The sequence below is a fragment of the Prinia subflava genome, chromosome 1, assembly GCF_021018805.1.
Source record: "Prinia subflava isolate CZ2003 ecotype Zambia chromosome 1, Cam_Psub_1.2, whole genome shotgun sequence".
In the NCBI taxonomy this organism is placed as follows: domain Eukaryota; kingdom Metazoa; phylum Chordata; class Aves; order Passeriformes; family Cisticolidae; genus Prinia; species Prinia subflava.
This window is the reverse complement of record NC_086247.1, coordinates 152,938,711-152,958,740: the sequence shown is the minus strand read 5'-3', so window position 1 is coordinate 152,958,740 and position 20,030 is coordinate 152,938,711. Positions and strand designations below refer to the sequence as shown.

At 63.8% G+C, this 20,030-nt stretch overlaps 3 protein-coding genes across 4 annotated transcripts; 2 read left to right on the top strand and 1 right to left on the bottom strand.

Moving 5' to 3' along the window:
• The first annotated feature begins 1,153 nt into the window (after nucleotides 1-1,153).
• LOC134561093 (zinc finger protein 777-like) lies at nucleotides 1,154-6,597 on the top strand. Its single transcript, XM_063417755.1, has 6 exons — nucleotides 1,154-1,243; nucleotides 1,880-2,006; nucleotides 2,903-3,013; nucleotides 3,567-4,001; nucleotides 4,098-4,223; nucleotides 4,646-6,597. Exons 1-6 carry the CDS (start codon nucleotides 1,166-1,168, stop codon nucleotides 5,890-5,892), a joined length of 2,124 nt encoding a protein of 707 aa, XP_063273825.1. The 5' UTR covers nucleotides 1,154-1,165; the 3' UTR covers nucleotides 5,893-6,597.
• Nucleotides 6,598-7,461: 864 nt separating this feature from the next.
• Nucleotides 7,462-12,295, top strand: LOC134561136 (zinc finger protein 316-like). The gene is made up of 5 exons (XM_063417836.1): nucleotides 7,462-7,608; nucleotides 7,699-8,043; nucleotides 8,865-8,985; nucleotides 9,366-9,479; nucleotides 10,127-12,295. Exons 1-5 carry the CDS (start codon nucleotides 7,462-7,464, stop codon nucleotides 11,134-11,136), a joined length of 1,737 nt encoding a protein of 578 aa, XP_063273906.1. The 3' UTR covers nucleotides 11,137-12,295.
• Nucleotides 11,874-19,305, bottom strand: LOC134561068 (ras-responsive element-binding protein 1-like). Of its 2 annotated transcripts, none has more exons than XM_063417692.1 (7): nucleotides 19,171-19,305; nucleotides 18,266-18,535; nucleotides 18,007-18,133; nucleotides 17,174-17,593; nucleotides 15,793-16,683; nucleotides 15,101-15,208; nucleotides 11,874-14,470 (listed from the first exon to the last, which is right to left on the bottom strand). In XM_063417692.1, the coding sequence occupies exons 1-7, from the start codon at nucleotides 19,192-19,194 to the stop codon at nucleotides 13,476-13,478; spliced, it is 2,835 nt and encodes a 944-aa protein (XP_063273762.1). In that variant the 5' UTR covers nucleotides 19,195-19,305; the 3' UTR covers nucleotides 11,874-13,475. The 2 variants fall into 2 exon arrangements, with proteins under 2 accessions (XP_063273762.1, XP_063273771.1); XM_063417701.1 differs by having other exon boundaries at nucleotides 17,237-17,593.
• Between the last annotated feature and the right edge of the window lie 725 nt (nucleotides 19,306-20,030).

The following is a 20,030-nucleotide window of genomic DNA, read 5'->3' as shown; positions in this document are numbered from 1 at the left end:
ACAGTTCTGGAATATCCCCAGTGAGAGAGACTCCACAGCCTCTCTGGGCTCTGCTCAGGGCTGGGCACTGCCCAGGGCAGAAGTTCTGCCTCCTGTGCAGGGGGAATTCCTGGGATCAGCCCCTGCCCCTTCCTCTGGTGCCAGTGCTGGGCCTGGAGCAGAGCCTGGGCCCTGCTTGGACCCTCCCTGCACACAGGGACAACCCAAGGACACCCAGGGACACACAGGAACACCCAGGGACACACAGGGACACACAGGAACACCCAGGGACAGGCAGGGACACCCAGGGCTGAGGGCCCCTCTCACTGGGGCTCCTCTCCAGGCTGAGCAGCCCCAGCTCCCTCAGCCTTTCCTGGGCACAGAGATGCTCCAGGCCCTTCCTCAGCTCCAGGAGCTCCTGGCCCTGCTGTGCTGAGGATCCAGAGCTGGACACTGCACCCCAGAGGTGGCCTCAGGCCTCCCTGACCTGCTGGGAATGCTCTTCCCAAGGCACCCCAGGATGTCATTGGCCTTTTGGCCCCAGGACACTCTGCTGGGTCAGGGACAGCTCTTTGTCCCCCAGGACCCTCAGTTCCTTCCCCGTGGAGCTGCTCCAGCTGCCCTCAGCCTGTGCAGGTACCTGGGGTTGTTCCTCCCCAGGTGCAGCACCTGCGCTTGCTGTTGTTAAATTCCAGAAGTTTCCTCTCTGCCCATCTCTCCAACCTGCCGAGCCACACAGCCCTCCGGGGGATCAGCCGCTCCTCCCAGCTTGGATCCCTCAGCGAGCTCCTGAGAAGGCATCGACCCCCTCACCCAGGCCAGTGATGAACCAGGCAGACAATACCGAGCCCAGCCCTGCAGCCACACCCCGAGCCATTGACCCCGACCCTCCGGGAGCTGCCACTCAGCCGCTTCTCCATCCATCCATGCATGCATCCATGCATGCATCCATCCGTGCATCCATCCATGCATCCACCCATGCATCCATCCACGCATCCATCCACGCATCCATCCATCCACCCGTCCCACCCCTCCGGGGCTCGGTGCCCTCTCCCAACCCATCCCACCGCCCACCCATCCATCCACGCCGCCCCTCCGGAGCCCGGTGCCGCCCCTCCGGGGCTCGGTGCCGCCCCTCCGCGGCGTGTCCCGAGCGGGCCCGCCCCGGCCGGAGCGGCGCGGGGCCATGGCGGAGCTCCAGGCGCGCCTCGAGGCGCTGGAGCGGCGCATGGAGCGGGCGGAGGCGGCCCTGCGGCTCCAGGGGGTGAGCGCCGCGATGGGCGAACCGGGGGGACCGCGGAGGGGGCGAGGGAGGGTCGCTTGTGGGGCTGGGGGTGAGACTGAGGGCGCTTAGGGGAGGGCTGGGGGCGAGGAGCGCTGGGAGCGGGATGGGGCAGTCACTTACGGGGTCATGGTGGGGCTGGAGGGTGGGAGTGAGACTGAGGGGGGCACTTAGGGGCTGGTGGGAGGGTGAGGGGGAGCCCGGGGGTCGCTTGTGGGGCTGTTGGGAGGAGGATTTGTGGCTGGGAGGGAGCCCCGTGGGGCTTCGGAGGGCTGGGAGCGGTCTGGGGGGCTCCTGAGGGGGCTGCGGTGGGTTCAGGAGACGGGATGGGAATCCACTGGAGTGGCTCCTCAGGGGGCGGCAGTGGGTTTCAGGAAACTGTGGGGATGAATCCACTGGGCTCCCGGGGATGCGGGAGCTGCTGGAAGGAGCTGCGCTGGCTTTCAGGAATCAGGGGGTGAATCCGGTGGGCTGCTGGGAGCAGGCTGGTTTAGGAGGCTGGGAATAAACAAGAGGGACTCCGTATGGGGGCTTTTGGAGCTATTGAAGGGCTGGGGGGTTCTGAGGGTCTGGGAGGTGTTCGGGGGAGCTGCCCGGTCATGCCAGCCGGTGCTGCAGGTCCCGGTGCTGTTCGAGGATGTGGCAGTGCGGTTCAGCCGGCAGGAGTGGGCGAGCCTGGACGAGGGACAGAGGGAGATGTACCGGACCGTCATGGAAGGCAACTACGAGATGCTGATGTCCCTGTGTAGGCTGCGTTTGCGGCGGTTTGGCAGCCCCAGGGAGCTCTCTTGGGGTCATTTCTCTGCCTCTTTTCCTTTCACTGGGATCTCCAGCTCTGAAATAATCCTCTCCTTTCCCTGTCCCCTCCAGCAGCAGTTGGAGTGTGGTAGGGACACACAGGACAGGGTAGTAAGTGCTTGGTGTCTTTTCCTCGTGGAGAACAGGTATATTGTTGGTGTTGTCATCTCCCTGGGTTGTCACCTCCAAATTCTCTGCCTGGGACACCTTTCCATGGGAATTTTCCCTAAAATCCAACTCTTGAAGCTGTTTCCTCTTGTCCTGTTCCCTGGGAGCAGATCCCGATTCCCTCCTGGCTGCACCCTCTTGTCAGGGAGTTGTGGAGAGCCAGAAGGTCCCCCCTGAGCCTCCTTTTCTCCAGGCTGAGCCCCTTTCCAGCTCCTAGTGCTCTGTTCCCCAGGTCTGTTCACTTCCCTGGACACGCTCCAGCCCCTCAATTTCTTCCTTGGCATGAGGGGCCTAGAATTGCCCTCAGGATTCGAGGTGGTCCCTCAGCACTGCCCTCATGCTCTGGCCCAACGTGCAGTCAGGAGCCTCACAATTCCCTTCCCCTCATTCAGGGTATTTTCCTATCTGCAAGGCGAATTTCTGGGAGAACAGGGAATTCTGTAGCAGGAGAGGAGCAAGGATGGATTTCCTTGCAGTTGTTCCCAGGGGATTGTCAGGCTGTGTTCCATATTCCCCTGTCAGCTCTGCCTGCTGTTTCCTATCTGTGTCCATAACTCCCGTCGTGACCTCGGTTGGAGATGAAGTTTCCTGGGCTGGGACTGGCTCTGTTGCCCAGCAGTGGCTGCAGAGTCCCTGTCCCATCGTGTCCGTGATGTCTGTCTTGCTTTTGCCCAGACTGTGCCCTGTCCAAGCCTGAGCTGTTATTACAGCTGGAAAGAGAAGAGCTGAGCACGCCGCCAGAATCGGAGCCAGAGGCAGCAGAGGTGTCCCCAGAGCTGGCTGTAGGTGGGTGACACTGGGTCTCTTCTGTGCCAGGAGCTTCTGGCTGCTCACTGGGACTGTGAATCCCAGAATCCCAGAATTTTGGGTTTGGGTTGGGAGGAATCTTAAAGCTCATCTCTTTCCAACCCCCTGCCATGGGCAGGGACACCTTCCGCTAGTGCAGATTGGTCCAAACCCTTTCCAACCTGGAATACTTCCAGGGACTGGGAGGTGTCCGCTGTGAGGAACATTTGCTAGGGTGTGTGGATAGCCTGGAAGCCCCTGCCCCAGCAGCTGCTGGGTGTGAGGGATCCTGACACTGTGGGATGGGATCCTGACACTGTGGGATGGGATCCTGACGCTGTGGGATGGGATCCTGACGCTGTGGGATGGGATCCTGACGCTGTGGGATGGGATCCTGACACTGTGGGATGGGATCCTGACACTGTGGGATGGGATCCTGACACTGGAATGGGATCTTGACACTGGAATGGGATCCTGATGCTGTGGAATGGGATCCTGCCCTGGCTCCTTGGAGCTCTCCACTGGTGAATCCAAATGTCCTTGTCCTCCACAGAGCCAGCCCCATGGAACTGCACCAGCGATGACCCACTGCTGGAGACAGGGACAATGGAGAGGGGCTGCAGGGAGCCACAGGAAAGGGAGAATGTGGCAGAGAAAAGTTGGAACTTGGTAGAGGAAAGCAAGAACCTGGTGGAGGAAAGCAGGAGCCTGGTGGAGATAAGTGGGAACCTGCCAGAGCAGAGCAAGAACCTGGTGGAGGAAAGCAGGAGCCTGGTGGAGATAAGTGGGAACCTGACAGAGGAAAGTGAGAACCCAGTGGAGGAAAGCAGGAGCCCAGCAGAGGAAAATGGGAGCGTGGCAAAGGAATGCAGGAGCCCAGCAGAGGAAAACAGGAGCCTGGCAAAGGAATGCAGGAGCCCAGCAGAGGAAAGTGGGAACCTGATGGAGGAAAGCAGGAGCCCGGTGGTCCCAGAGAGCTGCAGCACACGTGAGTGCCTGGCAAGTCCTGCTGCTGCTGCGAGGGGTCCTGGATCCCTGCCTGGCTGTTCCTCACCCCCCTCCATCACTGCTCTTGCCCTGACAGTGCCCGTCCCTCTGGAAGCCGCTGCTGTCCTGGCGGATCTCAGCCAGCCGACCGCGTCCCCTCCCCTCCTGCTCTCCGTGCACTGTGGGGAAGCCGTGGGTCAGAGCTGTTCTCCCCCTGCTGCAGGTACCGGGGCAGAACCTTTATCCCTCCTTGGTGGGGCCAGCAGCTTGAGGGGGGTCTGTTGGGCCTCTCTCCAGGCCCAGGGCTTCCAGGAAAGGGCAGCAAATCCTGTTACCAGCCCTAAAACAGTTTGGGATAAGGCATGGCACCTCTGCACCTGCCCAGACAAGCCCCAGGGTGATTGTCAGAGTCCCCTGTCACCCTGGGTGACGTTTGCCACCTCAAACTGCTCTGGGGGTGTGTACAGGGATAAGCTGTGGCTATTCCTGGCTTTTACACAGTCCAGAGACTGAGCTGGAAGAGGAAAGCAGGGCTGGGATTTGTGCTGGCTGGGAACAGGGCGGGAAGTGTGGGAGGGTGGGAGCAAAGCCTTTTGCTGTTCATGCCTCAAAACCATGTGGAAAACGGTTTCTAAAAAATTCCAGGAGATGCTGAAGCGGGGATCCCAACAGAGACACCACAGGAAGAGGTTGCTGCAGAGAAGCCGTCAATGACCAAAACACCCTCCAAGGGTCTGGAAGAGGACAAGGGTCTGGAAGAGGAGGCTGTGAAAGATTCAGGGAATACTGGTCAAGATCTGATGGCCGACATTCCTGAAGAAGCAGGAGAGAAGGTGACACCAGCTGTCTCCAGAACGACAGAACAGGCAGATCCCAGCCCAGGGGAGCCGGAGAAGGACTCCTGCGTGGGCCGGCCCGCAGCCTGCCAGCGAAATGCCCCCCGGGAATTTTACTCCTGCCCCATCTGCAGGAAAACCTTCCTGCTGAAGATCAACCTCCTGATCCACCAGCGTGGCCACAACAACTGGGTGCCCTATGTGTGCGTCCACTGCGACCGCAAGTTCATGTCCAAGAAGAAAATCAGGCGGCACCTCCGCGCCTGGGCGGCCAACGGGACGTGCCAGCCCTCGGAGCTGGAGGTGTGTCCCAGCCAGGTGCCGTGCCCAGCATCCCATCCCCAAACCTGGGCAGCCAATGGCACCTGCCAGCCCTCGGATGCAAAGGTGTGTCCCAGCCAGGGGCCGTGCCCGGCATCCCAGTGCCCAACGTCCCAGCCCCAAAGCTGGGCACCCAACAGCTCCTGCCAGCCCTTGGACGCAAAGGCGTGTCCCAGCCAGGGGACACTGTGCCCAACGTCCCAGCCCCAAAGCTGGGCAGCCAACGGGACCTGCCAGGCATCGAAGCCGGAGGAGTGTCCCAGCCAGACGCTGTGCCCGTCCTCTCAGCCGCAAGCCCCGAGCAGGGAATGTGGCAAGGTGTGGCAGGAGCCCGGCCCCGCCAGGTGCTCGCTGTCACCTGGAAAAATGATGTACACGTGCAACGAGTGCCTGGAAACCTTCTCCAACCAGGTGTTCCTGACGGTGCACCAGCGCCGGCACACCGGCCACCACCTCATCCTGTGTCCCTGCTGCAACCGGAGCTTCACCTGGGTCTCGGACTTTGTCCGGCAGCACTGGACGCACATGGGCGTCCGGCCCCACCAGTGCGGCATCTGCCAGAAGACTTTCAAGAGGTTCTCCCACCTCAAGGCACACCAGAGGATCCACAGGCGCCAGGAGCGGCCGTTCACCTGCGCCAAGCCGGTGCCCGTCGTGGCGACGCCCGCAGCAGGAGACGGGGTGGGAAGCCAGGATGTGACCCCCCAGGGATGGGATGCTGCTGTCAGGCCTTGAGGCATCCTCCCGGGAACGGGAGAGCGCTGCTGGACCTCAGGGTGTACTCCCAGGGGTGGGAAGCTGCTGCTGGGTGTACTCCCAGGGGTGGGAAGCTGCTGCTGAAATTTGAGGTGACCTCCCAGAGACTTGAGGTGACCTCCTGGACACAGGGTGCTGCTGACGGACTTTGAGTTGACCTCCATAGGATAGGAAGCTGCTGTCTGACCTTGAGGTGAAGAATTGGATGCTGCTGATGAACTTCAAGATATCGTCTCAGGAATGGATACATGATGAACTTCAAGCTGTCTTCTCAGGAACAGGATATATGATGAATTTCAAGGTGCCCTCTCAGGAATGGGATACGTGATGAACTTCAAGGTGTCCTCTCAGGAATAAGATGCTGCTGTTGCACCTTGAGGTGACCTCCTGGGAATGCAATGCTGCTACTGGACCTTGAAGTGACTCCCAGGGATGCGATGCTGCTGCTGGATCTTGAAGTGACCTCCTGGGGACCAGAGGCCACTGTCAGACCTCCCTTCTCCCCTCTCTCCCTCTCCAGTTGAAGGCTGGAGCATGGACAACATTTCCTGTCTCCCCTGCCCTGTTGTGGGGACAGGGGCAACTGCCCGGCCCGTGTGAAGGGGGCTCTTGTTCCCATGCCCTGGTGGGGTGGGTGGGATGCTGGAGTGGGTCCCTTCTCTGCAGAGTGCCAATAGATGCTGTCAAAACCAGGGTGCTGTGTGTGGATTCCTTGAGGGGGTTCCAGGAGGGTCCTGCCGTGTCTGGCGGGGTGGGCAGCAGCAGGAATGGGATCCGTGGGATGGAGGGATGGAAGAGTGGGAACGGAGCGCTGGGTGGGGCTGTCACCTGCTGCTGGGGGGCTGCAGTCCCACTCTGAGGTGGGGATGGGATTGGGGGTCTGGATGGGCCTCTGGGGGCTGCTGGGCACGGGGGGTTTGGAGCTGTGGTTCTCATGCTGGGGCGGTGGCGGGGTGTGTTTGTGGGGATGGAATAGGGGTGTGCTGGGATGGGGTGAGAGGGGATATGGATGGATGGAATGGGATGGGGTGGGATTGGACAGAATGGGATGGGGATGGAGATAGGATGGGACAGGACTGATAGAGCCTGGCTCTTCGCTGTGGGACCTGGCAACAGGGCAAGAGGAATAGGAAAGAGGCAGGAAACCGATGCCCAGGAAGTTCCACCTGGACAGGAGGAAGAATTTCCTGACTGAGCCCCGGAACACATTGTCTGGAGAGGGTGTGGAGCCTCCCTCACTGGAGATATTCCAGAATGGTCTGGACACAATCCTGTGCTCTGGGATAACCCTGACTGAGCAGGGAGGTGAGACCAGATGAGCCACTGTGTCCAACCTGACCTATTCTGGGATGGGGATGGGGATGGGGATGGGGATGGGGATGGGGATGGGGATGGGGATGGGGATGGGGATGGGGATGGGATGGGGATGGGGATGGGATGGGGATGGGATGGGGATGGGATGGGGATGGGATGGGGATGGGGATGAAATGGCGATGGGATGGGGATGGGGCTGCAGACGGGATATGGCCGGGCTGCAGACGGGATGGGATGGGGCTGCAGACGGGATGTGGCCGGCCCGTGCCGGGGTCTCGGTGCGGCGGCCGCGGGCGGGGCGGCGCGGGCGGCGCGGGGCCGGCAGGGGGCGCCGCGGCGGCGGCGCTGAGGGCGGCCATGGCCCGGTGGGGCGGCGCGCAGGTACCGGCGGGACCCCCCGGCACCGGCAGTGCCGCGCCCCCGGCGGGACCCCGGGCCCGGCCGCCCCTCACCGCCCTCTTCCCCCCGCAGCAGGACCCCGAGTGGGCGCCCGAGGCCTGGCAGGGCGCGGGCCCCGATCCCGGCGCGGGCCCCGGCGGGGCGGCCCCGGCGGGGCTGTCGCTGCGGGCGGCGGCGGCGGCGGAGCGGCGGCTGGAGCGGAGCGTGGAGGCGGCGGAGCGGCGGCTGGAGCGGCTGGAGCGGCGCGTGGCGGGGCTGGAGCGCACGGTGCGGGCCGGCGGGGCCCGCCTGGCCGCGCTCCTCAGGGACAACTCCCGCCGCCTCCGCCGCATCCAGCGCCAGCTCCGCCGCTGCCGCTGCGGGGGGAACCGCACCGGCACCGGCACCGGCAGCGACAGCGCCCGGGAGCGGGCACAGGTAACCGCGACGGGGTCGGGACCCAGGGAACCGGGACCGGGATGGGCCCGGGGGACGGGGATGCGACCCCGGGAACGGGGACCAGTCCCAGGGAATGAGAAAAGGGGCCGGGGAATGGGGATCGGGCTGAGCCCACGGTGACCGGGACAAGCTCCGAGGAGTGGGGACGGGGACGTGCCAGCGGTGACAGGGACAGGCTCCGGTAACGGGGATGAGCCCACAGTGACAGCGATGGGCCCATGGCAATGAGGATGAGTCCCAGGGAACAGGGATATGCCAGCGGTGACAAACGGGGACAAGCCCCAGCTAATGGGAATGTGCCAGAGTTGGTCAGGGATGTGTTCCAGCTCACAGGGGTGTGCCCAGGGTGACAGGGACAGGCCACAGGTGACAGAGATGTGCCCAGAGCAATGGGAAGGTGCCCGAGGTGACCGTGTGGCCATGGGATGTGCTGTTGGCTCTCAGGAGCTGCACAGAGCCGGTTGGACACGGCTCCTCTGGTGCTTGTCCCTGTCCCCAGGGAAGAGGGGGAGCAGAATGCCTGCCCCAAGAGTTTCAGCCGTGTTGGGCCCTGCTGGGGTGACATGGGATGGTGCCACCTGTCCTGCTCCCACCTGAGGGGCCACTGCTCACCTGGCGGCCGGGATGGATCCTGGGAATCTGTCCCTGCTCTGGGGAGGAACAGCTGAGCCTCGCTGGGACGTCTGGGAATGTCCCCCGTGACATGACTCTGTCCCTCAGGGCTCTGAACACCCCGGGATCTCCTGGGGCTTGGGGAGGGTCTCAGAGGGACCCCCAGGTGGAGCCTCCTGTATTTCCAGGTGCCGGCGGCGGGCGAGGGGGAGGCGGCCGCTCTGCCGGAGCAGGAGCTGGGGAGCGGGGACAGCCGGGAGCTCCACGGGATCGCCAGGAAGGGGAATTGTGAGGCCGTCGTCCCTCTCGGTGAGGATCACTCAGATCATGTCACAAGCATCATCATCCCTGGGCTGATCCAGCTTCCAAACCCTCCCCACGTGGAACATGGGGGGATGCCAGGTGACACGTCCTGCAGCTGGAGTTCCTGCACTGTTGTGTCTTGGGATATGGACTGTACATGGATCACCCTGCAGGGATTTGCTGCAGAGTCCTGCATTTTAGTACTCACTCATTTTGAGCTGAAATTTCAGGGTTTGAGTGTCCATCAGGCACTTCCTGGGACAAGCAAAAATCACGTGTGGTTTGGCTGCCAGTGTCCTGTGTGATCAGCTGTCCTGGAATTCCAGGAGCCTGCTTTGGCTGGTCCCTGCTGCCAGCAGTTCATCCCATTGCTCCCTTCTTCCCAGGGCCCCAGGATGCTGGTTCCAAACCAGAACTGCTGCCACCAGCCGAGGACAGGGAGGATCCAGGGAGCCCCGGGCTGCCGGAGAAGGAAGCAGTGCCAGGACAGCTTGGTGACAGTGAGTGACAGCGAGGGGGGCTGAGGATGGGCTCTGACAACCTGCCCAGACTGGGCAGAGTTTTTAAGGATGGAAAACGGGAAAACCTGGGGCAAAGCTCGGTGAGGGCGGCTCTGGAGCTGGGTACCTGTGGGTGGATGCTCCCTCCTGCTTCGGGGAGGCTTTGCTTTGATCCTTTTCCCTGGATTCACCCACCTAAACTCTGCCATTCCTGATGAGGTTCTTTCCAGGATGGAGGACTCTGCACCTCAGCTTTGCCTTCACATTCCCTCTGGTTTGGTTTTTTTGTGGGGATTGGATTGTCAGTCCATAGTGTCCATTGAGTCCAGCACGCCCAAGGCAGTGGTGAGGTCTCCATTCCTGGAAGGATTTAAAAGCTGTGCGGATGTGGCACTTGGGGACACGGGTCAGTGATGGCCTTGGCAGTGCTTGGATGATCTTGGAGAGCTTTGCAAACCTCACTAATTCCGTGGTGTCCCTGAGGTCCAACAAGCTGCTCAGACAAACCCCTTCCCCTCATCTCCTCCTGGGAATCCCTTCCTGCTCCCTTTGCTTCTTTGCCAGGTCCTCTCCCCTCTGCTCCCGCTCCGGAGCTGCCGGCACGGGAGCGTTTCCCTTCCCGGGAATGAACTGCGGTCTCTCCCCAGGTGAGATGATCGTGATCAAGACGGAGGAGCAGCAGCCGCAGGAGGCCGGCGCCGAGCTCCTGGCGCTGCCGGTGGTGCCCGCGGTCAGGCTGGACGAGGAGGTTCCCCTCGGCCAGGAGCAGCCGGTTTCCTGGGACAGCCACGGCGCGGCGGGGCCCAAGGCGGCCGGGGCGGGCCTGGGGGAATTCTGCCTGGGGGAGTTCAAGCCGGTGGTGGTGCCGGTGGAGGCTCACCCTGCGCCGGGCCTGCCCTTCCCCGCGGAGCACGCGCTGGGCGCGGGCACGGAGCAGCCGTTCGCCCTCGCCCAGGGAATGGCGCTGGGAGAAGACCCCGCGGCCGAGGTGGCCTCGCCCGGCTGGGAGCAGCAGAGCCCCCAGGACGATCCCCGGGCGCTGCCGCCGGGCTGGAAGAGCGCGCGGCTGACGCGGAACCTGCTGGCGCGGCAGCAGAGCCGGGCCAGGAAGGGCAGCGGCTCCTTCATCTGCACATCCTGCGGGAAGAGCCTGGCGCACCACGCCGCGCTGCTGCGGCACCAGCGCCTGCACACGGGCGAGCGGCCCTTCCAGTGCCCCGCCTGCGGCAAGAGCTTCAACGAGAAGTCCAACCTCAACAAGCACTACCGCATCCACACGGGCGAGCGGCCGTACCGCTGCCCCGCCTGCGGCAAGGGCTTCGTGCAGAAGCACCACCTGCAGAAGCACCAGCGCATCCACGGGCCGCAGCTCCGCGGCGCCTGGCCGGGCCGGCCGGCGCGGGCCGGCGCCCCCGGCGAGCGGCTCTACCGCTGCATCGAGTGCGCCGAGAGCTTCCCGCAGAAAGCGTCGCTGGAGGAGCACCAGCGCCGGCACACCCAGCAGCGGCCCTTCCAGTGCCACGGCTGCACCAAGAGCTTCCGGCACCGGCAGTCGCTCAACCACCACCAGAAGGTGCACGCCGTGGCCACCTCGCCGGCCGGCAGCTTGCCGGGACACGAGCCGGAGCTGGAGGCTCTGGGCCAGGACGATCGGTAGCCTGCGGGAAGGGAAGGACAGCGGTTCTTCGGCGCGGGATGCGCCGCGCAGCCGGGACTCGTGGCAGCGCCTGGGGCTCGGGAGGAGCAGGGAGCCGCTGCCTGCTCGGAGGGGAAGGGCCCGCGGTGGGATGGGGCCGGCCACGGGCGGCAGAGGAGGGGCGGCGGCTGGAGCCGGGCCGGGCGGTGCCGCTGCCCCGGGGACTCAGCAGAGCAGCGCCCCGGTCACATCCCGGATCCCGGGTTGTTTGAACATCGTAGGGAGTGGCCAGTGGCCTGGGGGCAGCTGATAGCCCCGAGAAGGCTGTGGGGGCTGGGTGGCAGGACCAGCCGAAGAGAATCAGATAAAATGAGCTGACCTGGTCTCCTGTTGTGCTCTGGGGGGTGGGGGTGACATCCCTGATGCAACAGGGACGGGGCCGTCAGGGGAGGAATGCAGAGCTACCTGCTGGGGATATATGATGGGAATGTGGAGCAGTTCCACAGGAATCCCCCACAGGATTCTCGGTAGGGCACCGTGGGACTCACACATCCCACCCAAGGGCCACCCCATCCCCTGCCCTTCCCCACTCCCCCGGCTGCTCATCCATCCTGCCTGGGATTCCACAACTCTCCCAGTGGCCTGGGGGCTCTGCAGCTGCTCGAGGTGACTCCCCAAACCCTCCCACTGAGAGCTGTCCTGGCTGCTCCCCCTTCTGTGCCCACAGGCACCAGCACAGCCCCCAAAGCAGCCAGACATAGACACAAATACTTTATTGATTCCACAGCCTGAGACAGGGATCGGGAATGTCGCAGGAAATGCTGCTCCCGGTCACAGCAGAATTAGCAATGCCAGGCTGGGGCTGCTGGCCCTGCTGCTGGCCTGGGGGGATTCACCCACGGGCAACACCGGCACACAGCTCAGCCATGGCCCTGGGATGAACTGGGGAGCACTGGGATCTCTGCCTGGGCAGGGATAACAGGGAGAACCAGCCACTGGCTGACTGCTGCATCCATGGGCCCACGTGCACAAGGCATCAACCCCCTGTGCCAGCCACTGGCCCCCTCCTGGCTCCTGCTGCAGCCTGGGAATGCTCCACACCGCAATCCCAGGGGCAGGAATTGTGAGACAGCAGCCCAGAGCAGCAGTGGGATGTCACTGTATTCCTGTGGAGCAGCTGGAGGCTGCTGTCTGTCCCACGGAGCAGGAGGTGGCCGAGGATCACACCTGGATGTGGCACAGGTGTCCCCTCAGCTCCCAAAGCTTCCCACAGCAGCAGCAGCACCATCCCACCCCGGGAGTGCCTCGGAATGAAAGGCAGGAAAAGCCTGCCAGTGCTCACTGCTCAGAGAGGGACAGAGACACAGGATGTCAAATGACTACATCAAACAGCGCAAAGAAACCAAAAAAACCTGGAAAACTGACTGCAGGAGTCCCAGCAGCTGCTCCCTGGGTCCGTGTGGGGTGGATGCGCGTGGGCTCTGCTCACAGACACCGGAGCAGCGCCAGGCCTGGCTCCAGCGCTGCCTCCGGGCACGTCCCCTCTCCCTGACTGAGGTAGCTGCACAACTTCTCCCACAGGATTCACCAGGATGGGATTTGGGCAAGAGGGGATGAGCTGCGGTTGGGAGAGCGGGAGTTCCCTCCAGAGCCGAGGGGCTGCTCTGTGCAGGCGGATCCACGGGGGTGCTGCTGCAGCAGGGGCTGGCTGACCCGTCAGGTATTGCTAGAATCACTCTGCACCCCTGCAGGATGGTCCTGAGGGTGCCTGTGGCCTCCCTGATGGACCTGCCGGGATCCCCGGAACATGCCAGGCCAGAACATTGGGGTTTGGTTTGTCCTGTGGATCTTCCAGTGCAAAGCTCCAGCGTTCCCAGCCTGCTGGAGGGGGCGTTGGCTGATCTCCTCGCCAGAGCCAGGACACAGTGGGGTCTCCAAGATGTCACTCTCCATCTGGTGCCTCAGGAAGCTTGGTCCATGGAGCACAGGGCTGCTTGGGAATGCTCCATTCCCTCTCCCTGCCCGCTTCAGTTGTGTTCCCGAGTGCAAGGGGTCAGCTCCAGCATCAAGGAATGTGAAAGCTCTGCTCCTGTTTGACCAGGATTCACCTGCTCATCTCCCAGGAATGTCAGCTTGGGAAAATTCCAAGCATCAGCCAGCAGGAACAGGTCAGTGGATTAGTGAAGCGTGATGGATCACTGGAGGCTTCTGCAATTTGCTCCCTGTTGTGGTCTCCAAGCTTCCCATTCTTTGTACAACCCAGGAAGCTCCTAAAACGCAGCAAATTCCAAATCCCATCAGATCCCAACAAACTCACAGCTTTTCTCCAGGGACACGCACAGTTCACATCTGTCCCAGGGTCATTTCTCTGTCACCCCCGAAGCCACTGCCCTCGACCCCAGCTGCACCACGGGCTGCACGGCCTTCCTGATGCAGTCAGGGAGCAGGCAGCCTTTGCCTGGGAGCCCCAGCGCTGTCGCTCCCGGCTGCAGCTCGTGGGGCAGGCTGGCTGTGACCGCCTCCAGCCTCCCGTTCCCCTGGGAGAGGCCGCTCTGGGCCTCGGGAGCGCCGCGCTGCAGGGCCGGGGCCGGGCCCTCCCCCTGGAGCGCGGCCAGGGCGCGCTCGTGGATCTTCTTGTGGCGCAGGAGGTGGGTGCTGCGGGTGAAGCACTTGTTGCAGGCGCTGCACAAGTAGGGCCGTTCCCGCGCGTGCGTCTGGAGGTGCCGCTGCAGCGACACGGAGCAGGACAGGAACTTCTTGCAGTAGGGGCACTTCAGCCTGGAGTCGGGCGGCCGCGGCGCCCCGGGGCCGGGCGCGCCCTCTGCGTCCGGCTCCCTCTTGGGCTGGCCCGGCCAGGCCCTGCCGTGGGCGGTGCCGCCGCACAGGTGCCGGCGCGGGCGGATGCGCAGCTCGGGGTGCACGTTGCCCCACACCTTGGCCCCGAAGGCTCTGTCCTTGACGTGGATGCTGTGGTGCAGGTCCAGGTGCCGCTTGTTGCTGAAGCCGATCTCGCAGACGGGGCACTCGTAGGGGCCCTCCTTGGCGTGGCTGCGCTGGTGGATGATGAGGTTGATCTTGAGGCGGAAGCGCTTCCCGCACTCGGTGCAGGGGTGGCACCACTCCCGCACGTACCCGCGCCGGCAGTTCCCCATCAGGAGGTTGCTGGTCTCGCACCGGTTCGGCTTCTTCTTGCTCTTGGCTTTCGCCAGCTCGTTCTTGGGACACTTCTGCATCTCTGAGCTGGGAGAGGGTGTGGATTCCTCTGGCAGCAGCTCAGGCTCCTCTTCCTTCACCTTGATGTCCTCGGGGGAAGCCCCTTCGCTCGGCGTTTCATCCTCCACGGGGGAGGCTTCCTCTGCAACAGGGACACCGCGTTGGTGCCAGCCCCAGTGGGACTCAGGACCAGGGCCCCTCCCTGCGCTGGCACTGCTGGGGCACTTCCAGTCCTGGGGGCAGCTCTGGGCTGCTAAAGGAAAACACTGAGGGGCTGCAGCGTGTCCAGGGAAGGGAACAGAGCTGGGATGGGGCTGGAGCCCCAGGAGGGGCTGAGGGGGCTGGAAAGGGCTGAGCCTGGAGAAAAGGAGGCTCAGGGGGACCTTGTGGCTCTGCACAGCTCCTGACAGGAGGGGACAGCTGGGGGTTTGGGCTCTGCTCCCAGGAACAGGGACAGGAGGAGAGGGAACGGCCTCAGGTTGGGCCAGGGGAGGCTCAGGGTGGATATTGGGAAAATTCCTTCCCCAAAAGGGAAGGCACAGTGGCTCAGGGCCTTGGAGGGTCCATCCCTGGAGGGCTCCCAGGCTGGGCCCTCCATGGGTGCCATCAGGACCAACAAGGGACTCACCTCTAAACCCACAAGATGTTGCAGGAAAAAAATAAAAGGAGCCCCTGAAACTTCATTTTCCCTCCCTGTTTCAAGCCCAGCAGCTCTGGAAGCTGCTTCCCACCCGCCTGGCAGGCCCCGTGTCCCCAGCACGGGGTGACTCACCAGTGTCAGGCTCTGCCGGGTCCTCCTCCATCTCCAGGTCCTCCTCTGTCAGTGTCCCCAGCTGCTGCTCCCCCAGGGACATCACGTTCATCAGCAGGATGGGGAGTTCTGTTTGCAGGGAACAGGGATTTGAGAGACCCGTGGAGCCCTCCCAGGGCCCCGCTCCAGCGTGAGGAACCAGGGATTGCTGGAATGTGTGGAATAGCTGGAGACAGCTGCGGCTCCAGAGCCAGGATGGGCCTCAGCTGTCAGGAAAACTCCTGGAAACCCCTGTTCCTGCAGGGATTTAAAAGCCACATGGATGTGGGACGTGGGGCCTTGGCAGTGCTGGGGGACAGCAGCACCCAGAGATCTCAGAGGGCTTTTCCAACCCCAGCAATTCCATGGAAAGGGTGGGAGGTGTCAGGAGGAACTGGAGTGAAGCCACACATGGACCAAAAGCAGGGGGAGGGCTGGGAGGAAGGACAGCAAGATGCCACATGCCATCACCTCACTGAGCAGCCTCACCCCACCATCTCCACAGGCTGCACTCCTGTGTCCAGACTCTCTTCCACTGTCCGTGACAACATCCCAATGCTCCCTGGCAATGCTTCTCCAAGCACCAGGGCCATGCCCTCTGCCCTGGATGCCACCAGAGCCCTGGAGAGCTGGGGAAGGGGAAGCACATCCTCCCTGCTACCCTTGGAACTCACCTGGGCCAGCTTCCATGGGCATGGGATCCTCTCTTGAAGCCTCTTCCTGCTGCTCTGTCTCTTCTGGAGTCCGTGGGGGCTTCTGATTGTTGGGGACACCTGTCTGGAGGGGGTTCTGACTGTCCCCAGTCTGTGTCTGAGGCAGTGTCTGGCTGTCCCCAGTGTGTGCCCACAGGCACTTTGGGCTGTTCGCAGTCTGTGTCCATGGGGGTGTCGGGCTGTTCCCAGTCTGTGTCCTTGGGGACTTTGGGCTGTTCCCACTCCGTGTCCATGAGAGCTCTGGGCTGTCTCCAGTCTGTGTCTGTGGGGGGTTCTGGCTGTCCCCAGTCTGTACTTGTGGGGTTTTCTGCCTTTCCTCAGTCTGTATCTGTGGGGCTTTCTGGCTGCTCCCACTCCGTGTCCGTGGGGATCTCAGGCTGTTCCCAGTCTGTGTCTCATGGGGTTCCTGGCTGTCCCCAATCTCTATCTGTGGGGTTTTGTGGCTGTTCCCACTCCGTGTCCATGAGGACTTTGGGCTGTCCCCAGTCTGTGTCTGTGGGGGGTTCTGGCTGTCCCCAGTGGGTATCTCTGGGGTTTTGTGGCTGTTCCCACTCCGTGTCCATGGGGTTTTATTTCTGTCCCCAGTCTGTATCTGTGGGGTTTTCTCACTGTTCCCACTCCGTGTCCATGGGGACTTTGGGCTGTCCCCAGTCTGTGTCTGTGGGCTTTTCTGGCTGTTCCCACTCCGTGTCCGTGGGGACCTCGGGCTGTTCCCAGCCTGTGTCTCGGGGCGCTCCTGGCTGTCCCCAGTGGGTGTCTGGGGGGTTTTGTGGCTGTTCCCACTCCGTGTCCATGAGGGCTCCTCATCCCTCTCGACGCAGGCGCGGCTGCTGGGCCTGGGCTCGGCACTGTCTGCTCCCGGGGCAGAGAACGGGGGCTTTGTTAGGATTTGGGATCCTGCCACATTCCCAGAGTGACCCCTGTCCCCTCTCCCAGCCCCTGCAGAGACACAAACACCTCCAGCCCTGGTGGCAGAGCCTCCTCCTGGGCCCCGTGGCAGGATCCACAGGAGAGGAGCTCCGAGTCCCAGAACAGGGACCCCAAAGGAGTCAAATCCCTCTGTGTCCCATTCCCTCTCCTGCAGTCCAACCCCCAAACTCCCGCCTGGGCTCCAGGTGAGTTTTCCCATGGGAGAGCTCCTCAATCCTGCAGGAAAGAAGCCTTGATCCCAGCTCTTCCCAGCCCTGTTTGGGCCTGTCTGTCCCTTTCCAGCACCTCCCACCTTCCTGCCCAGCCCTCCCACTCTAAATCCAAGCCCCAAGGGTCCCCAGACTCCTGTGTCCCCCAGGACAAGCAGAGCAGCTCCAGCCTCCTCCTCCCGCCTCAGCTCCCAGCTCCTTACTTCCCAGCGTATTCCCTGTCCCTCCACAGCTGGCAGGGATGTCTCTGGAACCCCCAGTCTTACAGGAGGCCTTTCCCAGTGCTCCAGACCCTCCTGCAGGCTTCTCTCCACGGGATTCGTCCGACCAAGAGCAGCCACTCCTCGTGGGATGAGGGTTCACGGTGCTCCAGGGTGCTTTAGTCCATGGAGTGAGCAGCTCTTCCTTAACCAAGGGGAGATCTCCAGGAGCAGCCACCTCCTCCTGGCACCTCCCTGGGGCAGCCTCCATGGGGGTTTCACCTCCCGGGGCCTGGCCTGCCCTGTCCATCTCCTCCTGAGCGTCCCCAGTCTGTGGCCAGGGGCACTCCTGGCCCTCCTTGGCACTGAGCTCTTCATCCCTCTCCATCCGGGACAGGATATCGGGCTTGGACACGGCGTAGTCTGGGTGTGGGGCAGAGGATGGGGGTGATTAGGATTTGGCTGTGCCTTCAGCCTGGCACATTCCAACAGTGCCCCCTGTCCCTATCCCAGCACAGACACAAACACCTTATCCCTACCCAAACTCTTCCTTGTTCCCAAGATCCACCCCCAAGCACAGATGCAGCTGAGGCAGAGAGGATCTAAATCAGCACAACATGAACTAAATCCCACGAGGGAAAAGCTTTGGCTGGAACATTTCCCTCTAGTGGAAGTCAGAGACACTTTCCACTATCCCAGGTTGCTCCAAGCCCCATCCAGCCTGGCCCTGGACACTTCCACGGATGTGGGCAACCTGTGCCAGGGCCTCACCACCTCACAGCCTTCCAACCCCAGGCTGCTCCATGACCCATGGCCCCCAGGCCCCCCAGCCTTACCCAGGGACACCAGGGTCTCGTAGTTGCCCCTCATCACGGCCCTGTACAGATCCTTCTGCCAGCGCTCCAGCCTCTCCCACTCCAGCTCGTTGAAATACACCGAGATATCATCGAAGGTGAGCGGCACCTGGAATCACAGGGATGCCCTGGAACCACAGCTGGCTGGGGACACGTCCAGCCCCACGGTGGGGACGTGCAGGAGCTCGGCCCCCAACCCTTCCACGGCTCTGTGGGGTCCCTGGGACGCGGCCGCCGCTACCTTGGGGATCTCCCCCGCAGAGCCGGGGGGCAGGCGCAGGATCCAGAAGTTCCTGTTCTTGAGGAGGTTCTCCAGGTTGAGCAGGCGCTGCTGCAGCTGCCCGTAGTCCTGCAGGAGGGTGCTGAGGGCGCCCAGGCCGCTGCCCAGCTCCCCGACCAGGTTCTCGCAGGCCAGGAGCCGCCGCTCCGCGCGCTCCGTGCGGCTCCGCAGCTCCTGCAGCTCCGACGGGGCCCGGCGCGGCACCGCCTTCCGCCGGAGGCTGCCCGACACCTGCGGGCATTGGGGTCAGGCCCTGGCCAAAGGTGCCCGGGGAACGGGGCCCGCTCGGGACCCCCGGCAGCCCCGAGGGATTCCCCCAGACCCCAATCCCGCGGGGATGTGCCAGAGCCCGGCTGCCACCCCCGTGTGCCCCTATCCCCACCTTCCCAAGGACCAAGGGGAGACCCCCTGAACAGGCACCGCGAGGAATCCCCCAGGACCAGCAGCTTTAGGGGGGCTCCCCAGTTCCAGCTCTCCCAGGACCAGCTCCCCTGGGAGATCCCTCCGTCCCCACGAGCTGGCACTCCTGGGGCACCGCACCCTCCTGAGATGCCATGCACTGCCAGGATCCACAGGGACACCCCGGACTCCCAGAACCAGCACCCCCGGGGGTACCCCCAGCCCCCCTCCCCTGCGGGACCCTCAATGCCCCAGAACCGGCTCTCCCGGAGACCCCCGAGCTGTCACCCCCGGGGACCCCGCCATGCCACCTCCCTCCCCGGACCCTCAGGGACCCCCCTGACCCCCAGTCCCACTTCCCCCGTGGGACCCCGGCACGCCCCCGACCCAGCACCGCTGCGGCCCGCCCCGTCCCGTGTCCCGCGGCGAATCCCGGCCCGTGCCCGGTGGCCCGGGAGGGCCCTGACCTGCGCGGGCCCCCGGCGGGACATGGCCGCGGCCGCCACCGCCGCCTCGGGCCCCGCGCCCGCGCCGCCACCGGGCCCACAGGGGGCGCCGTCCGCCAGAGCGGCACCGCGCGGGAAGCGGCGCCCCCTGGCGGCCGGGAGGATCAAGGGCCGGGCGCGCGGGGGCGGGGCCAGGGGAGGCGGGGCACAGAGGAGGCGGGGCCACGATAAGGGGCGGGGCCATGGAGGGGGCGGGGCCAGACCTGGGGGCGGGGCCAGATGCCCGAGGCCACCACGGCCGGACCCCCGGACACCCCGGGACAATCCCCGGCCTTGAACGGGGAGCCCTGCGGGACCGCCAGGACCAGCCCCACCTTCTCTGGGACCACCATTCCTGGGGGATCTCCCCATCTTTGCGATCCAACATTCTTGAGGATCCGCCATTCCCCTGAACTGGGAGCCCTGGGGGACCCCCAGGGCTGGCATCGCTCCTCTGGGACCACCATTCCTGGGGGAGCTGCTCACCCCCGTGATCAACTGTTCTGGGGGACCTCTCATACCCTTGAACGGACATTCCCGAGGGACCCCCAGGGTCAGCACCGCTGGAGGGTCCCCCTGCACTCCCCCTGTGCAGACACCCCAGGGGTTGGCTCAGACCCCCGGGCCCCGGTGTCCCCACATTCCCACCCAGCCCAGCCCAGCGTGGCTCTGTCGGGGGTCACCACCCTGCGTGTCCCCCCAAACGCATCCGCTCCCTCCGGTGTGCCCACCCTGTGTGTCCCCCCAAACGCATCCGCTCCCTCCGGTGTGCCCACCCTGTGTGTCCCCCCAAACGCATCCGCTCCCTCCGGTGTGCCCACCCTGTGTGTCCCCCCAAACGC

Coding starts and splice junctions, on each gene's coding strand:
- LOC134561093 (XM_063417755.1), top strand. CDS start 1,166: ATGGCGGAGCTCCAGGCGCGCCTCGAGGCGCTGGAGCGGCGCATGGAG. Junction 1,244..1,879: donor CGGCCCTGCGGCTCCAGGGG/GTGAGCGCCGCG, acceptor CCGGTGCTGCAG/GTCCCGGTGCTGTTCGAGGA. Junction 2,007..2,902: donor CGAGATGCTGATGTCCCTGT/GTAGGCTGCGTT, acceptor GCTTTTGCCCAG/ACTGTGCCCTGTCCAAGCCT.
- LOC134561136 (XM_063417836.1), top strand. CDS start 7,462: ATGGGGCTGCAGACGGGATGTGGCCGGCCCGTGCCGGGGTCTCGGTGC. Junction 8,044..8,864: donor GCGCCCGGGAGCGGGCACAG/GTAACCGCGACG, acceptor CTGTATTTCCAG/GTGCCGGCGGCGGGCGAGGG. Junction 8,986..9,365: donor TGAGGCCGTCGTCCCTCTCG/GTGAGGATCACT, acceptor CCTTCTTCCCAG/GGCCCCAGGATGCTGGTTCC.
- LOC134561068 (XM_063417692.1), bottom strand. CDS start 19,194: ATGTCCCGCCGGGGGCCCGCGCAG. Junction 18,134..18,265: donor CTGCGGGGGAGATCCCCAAG/GTAGCGGCGGCC, acceptor CTGTGATTCCAG/GTGCCGCTCACCTTCGATGA. Junction 16,684..17,173: donor GACAGGGAATACGCTGGGAA/GTAAGGAGCTGG, acceptor CCCCGGGAGCAG/ACAGTGCCGAGCCCAGGCCC.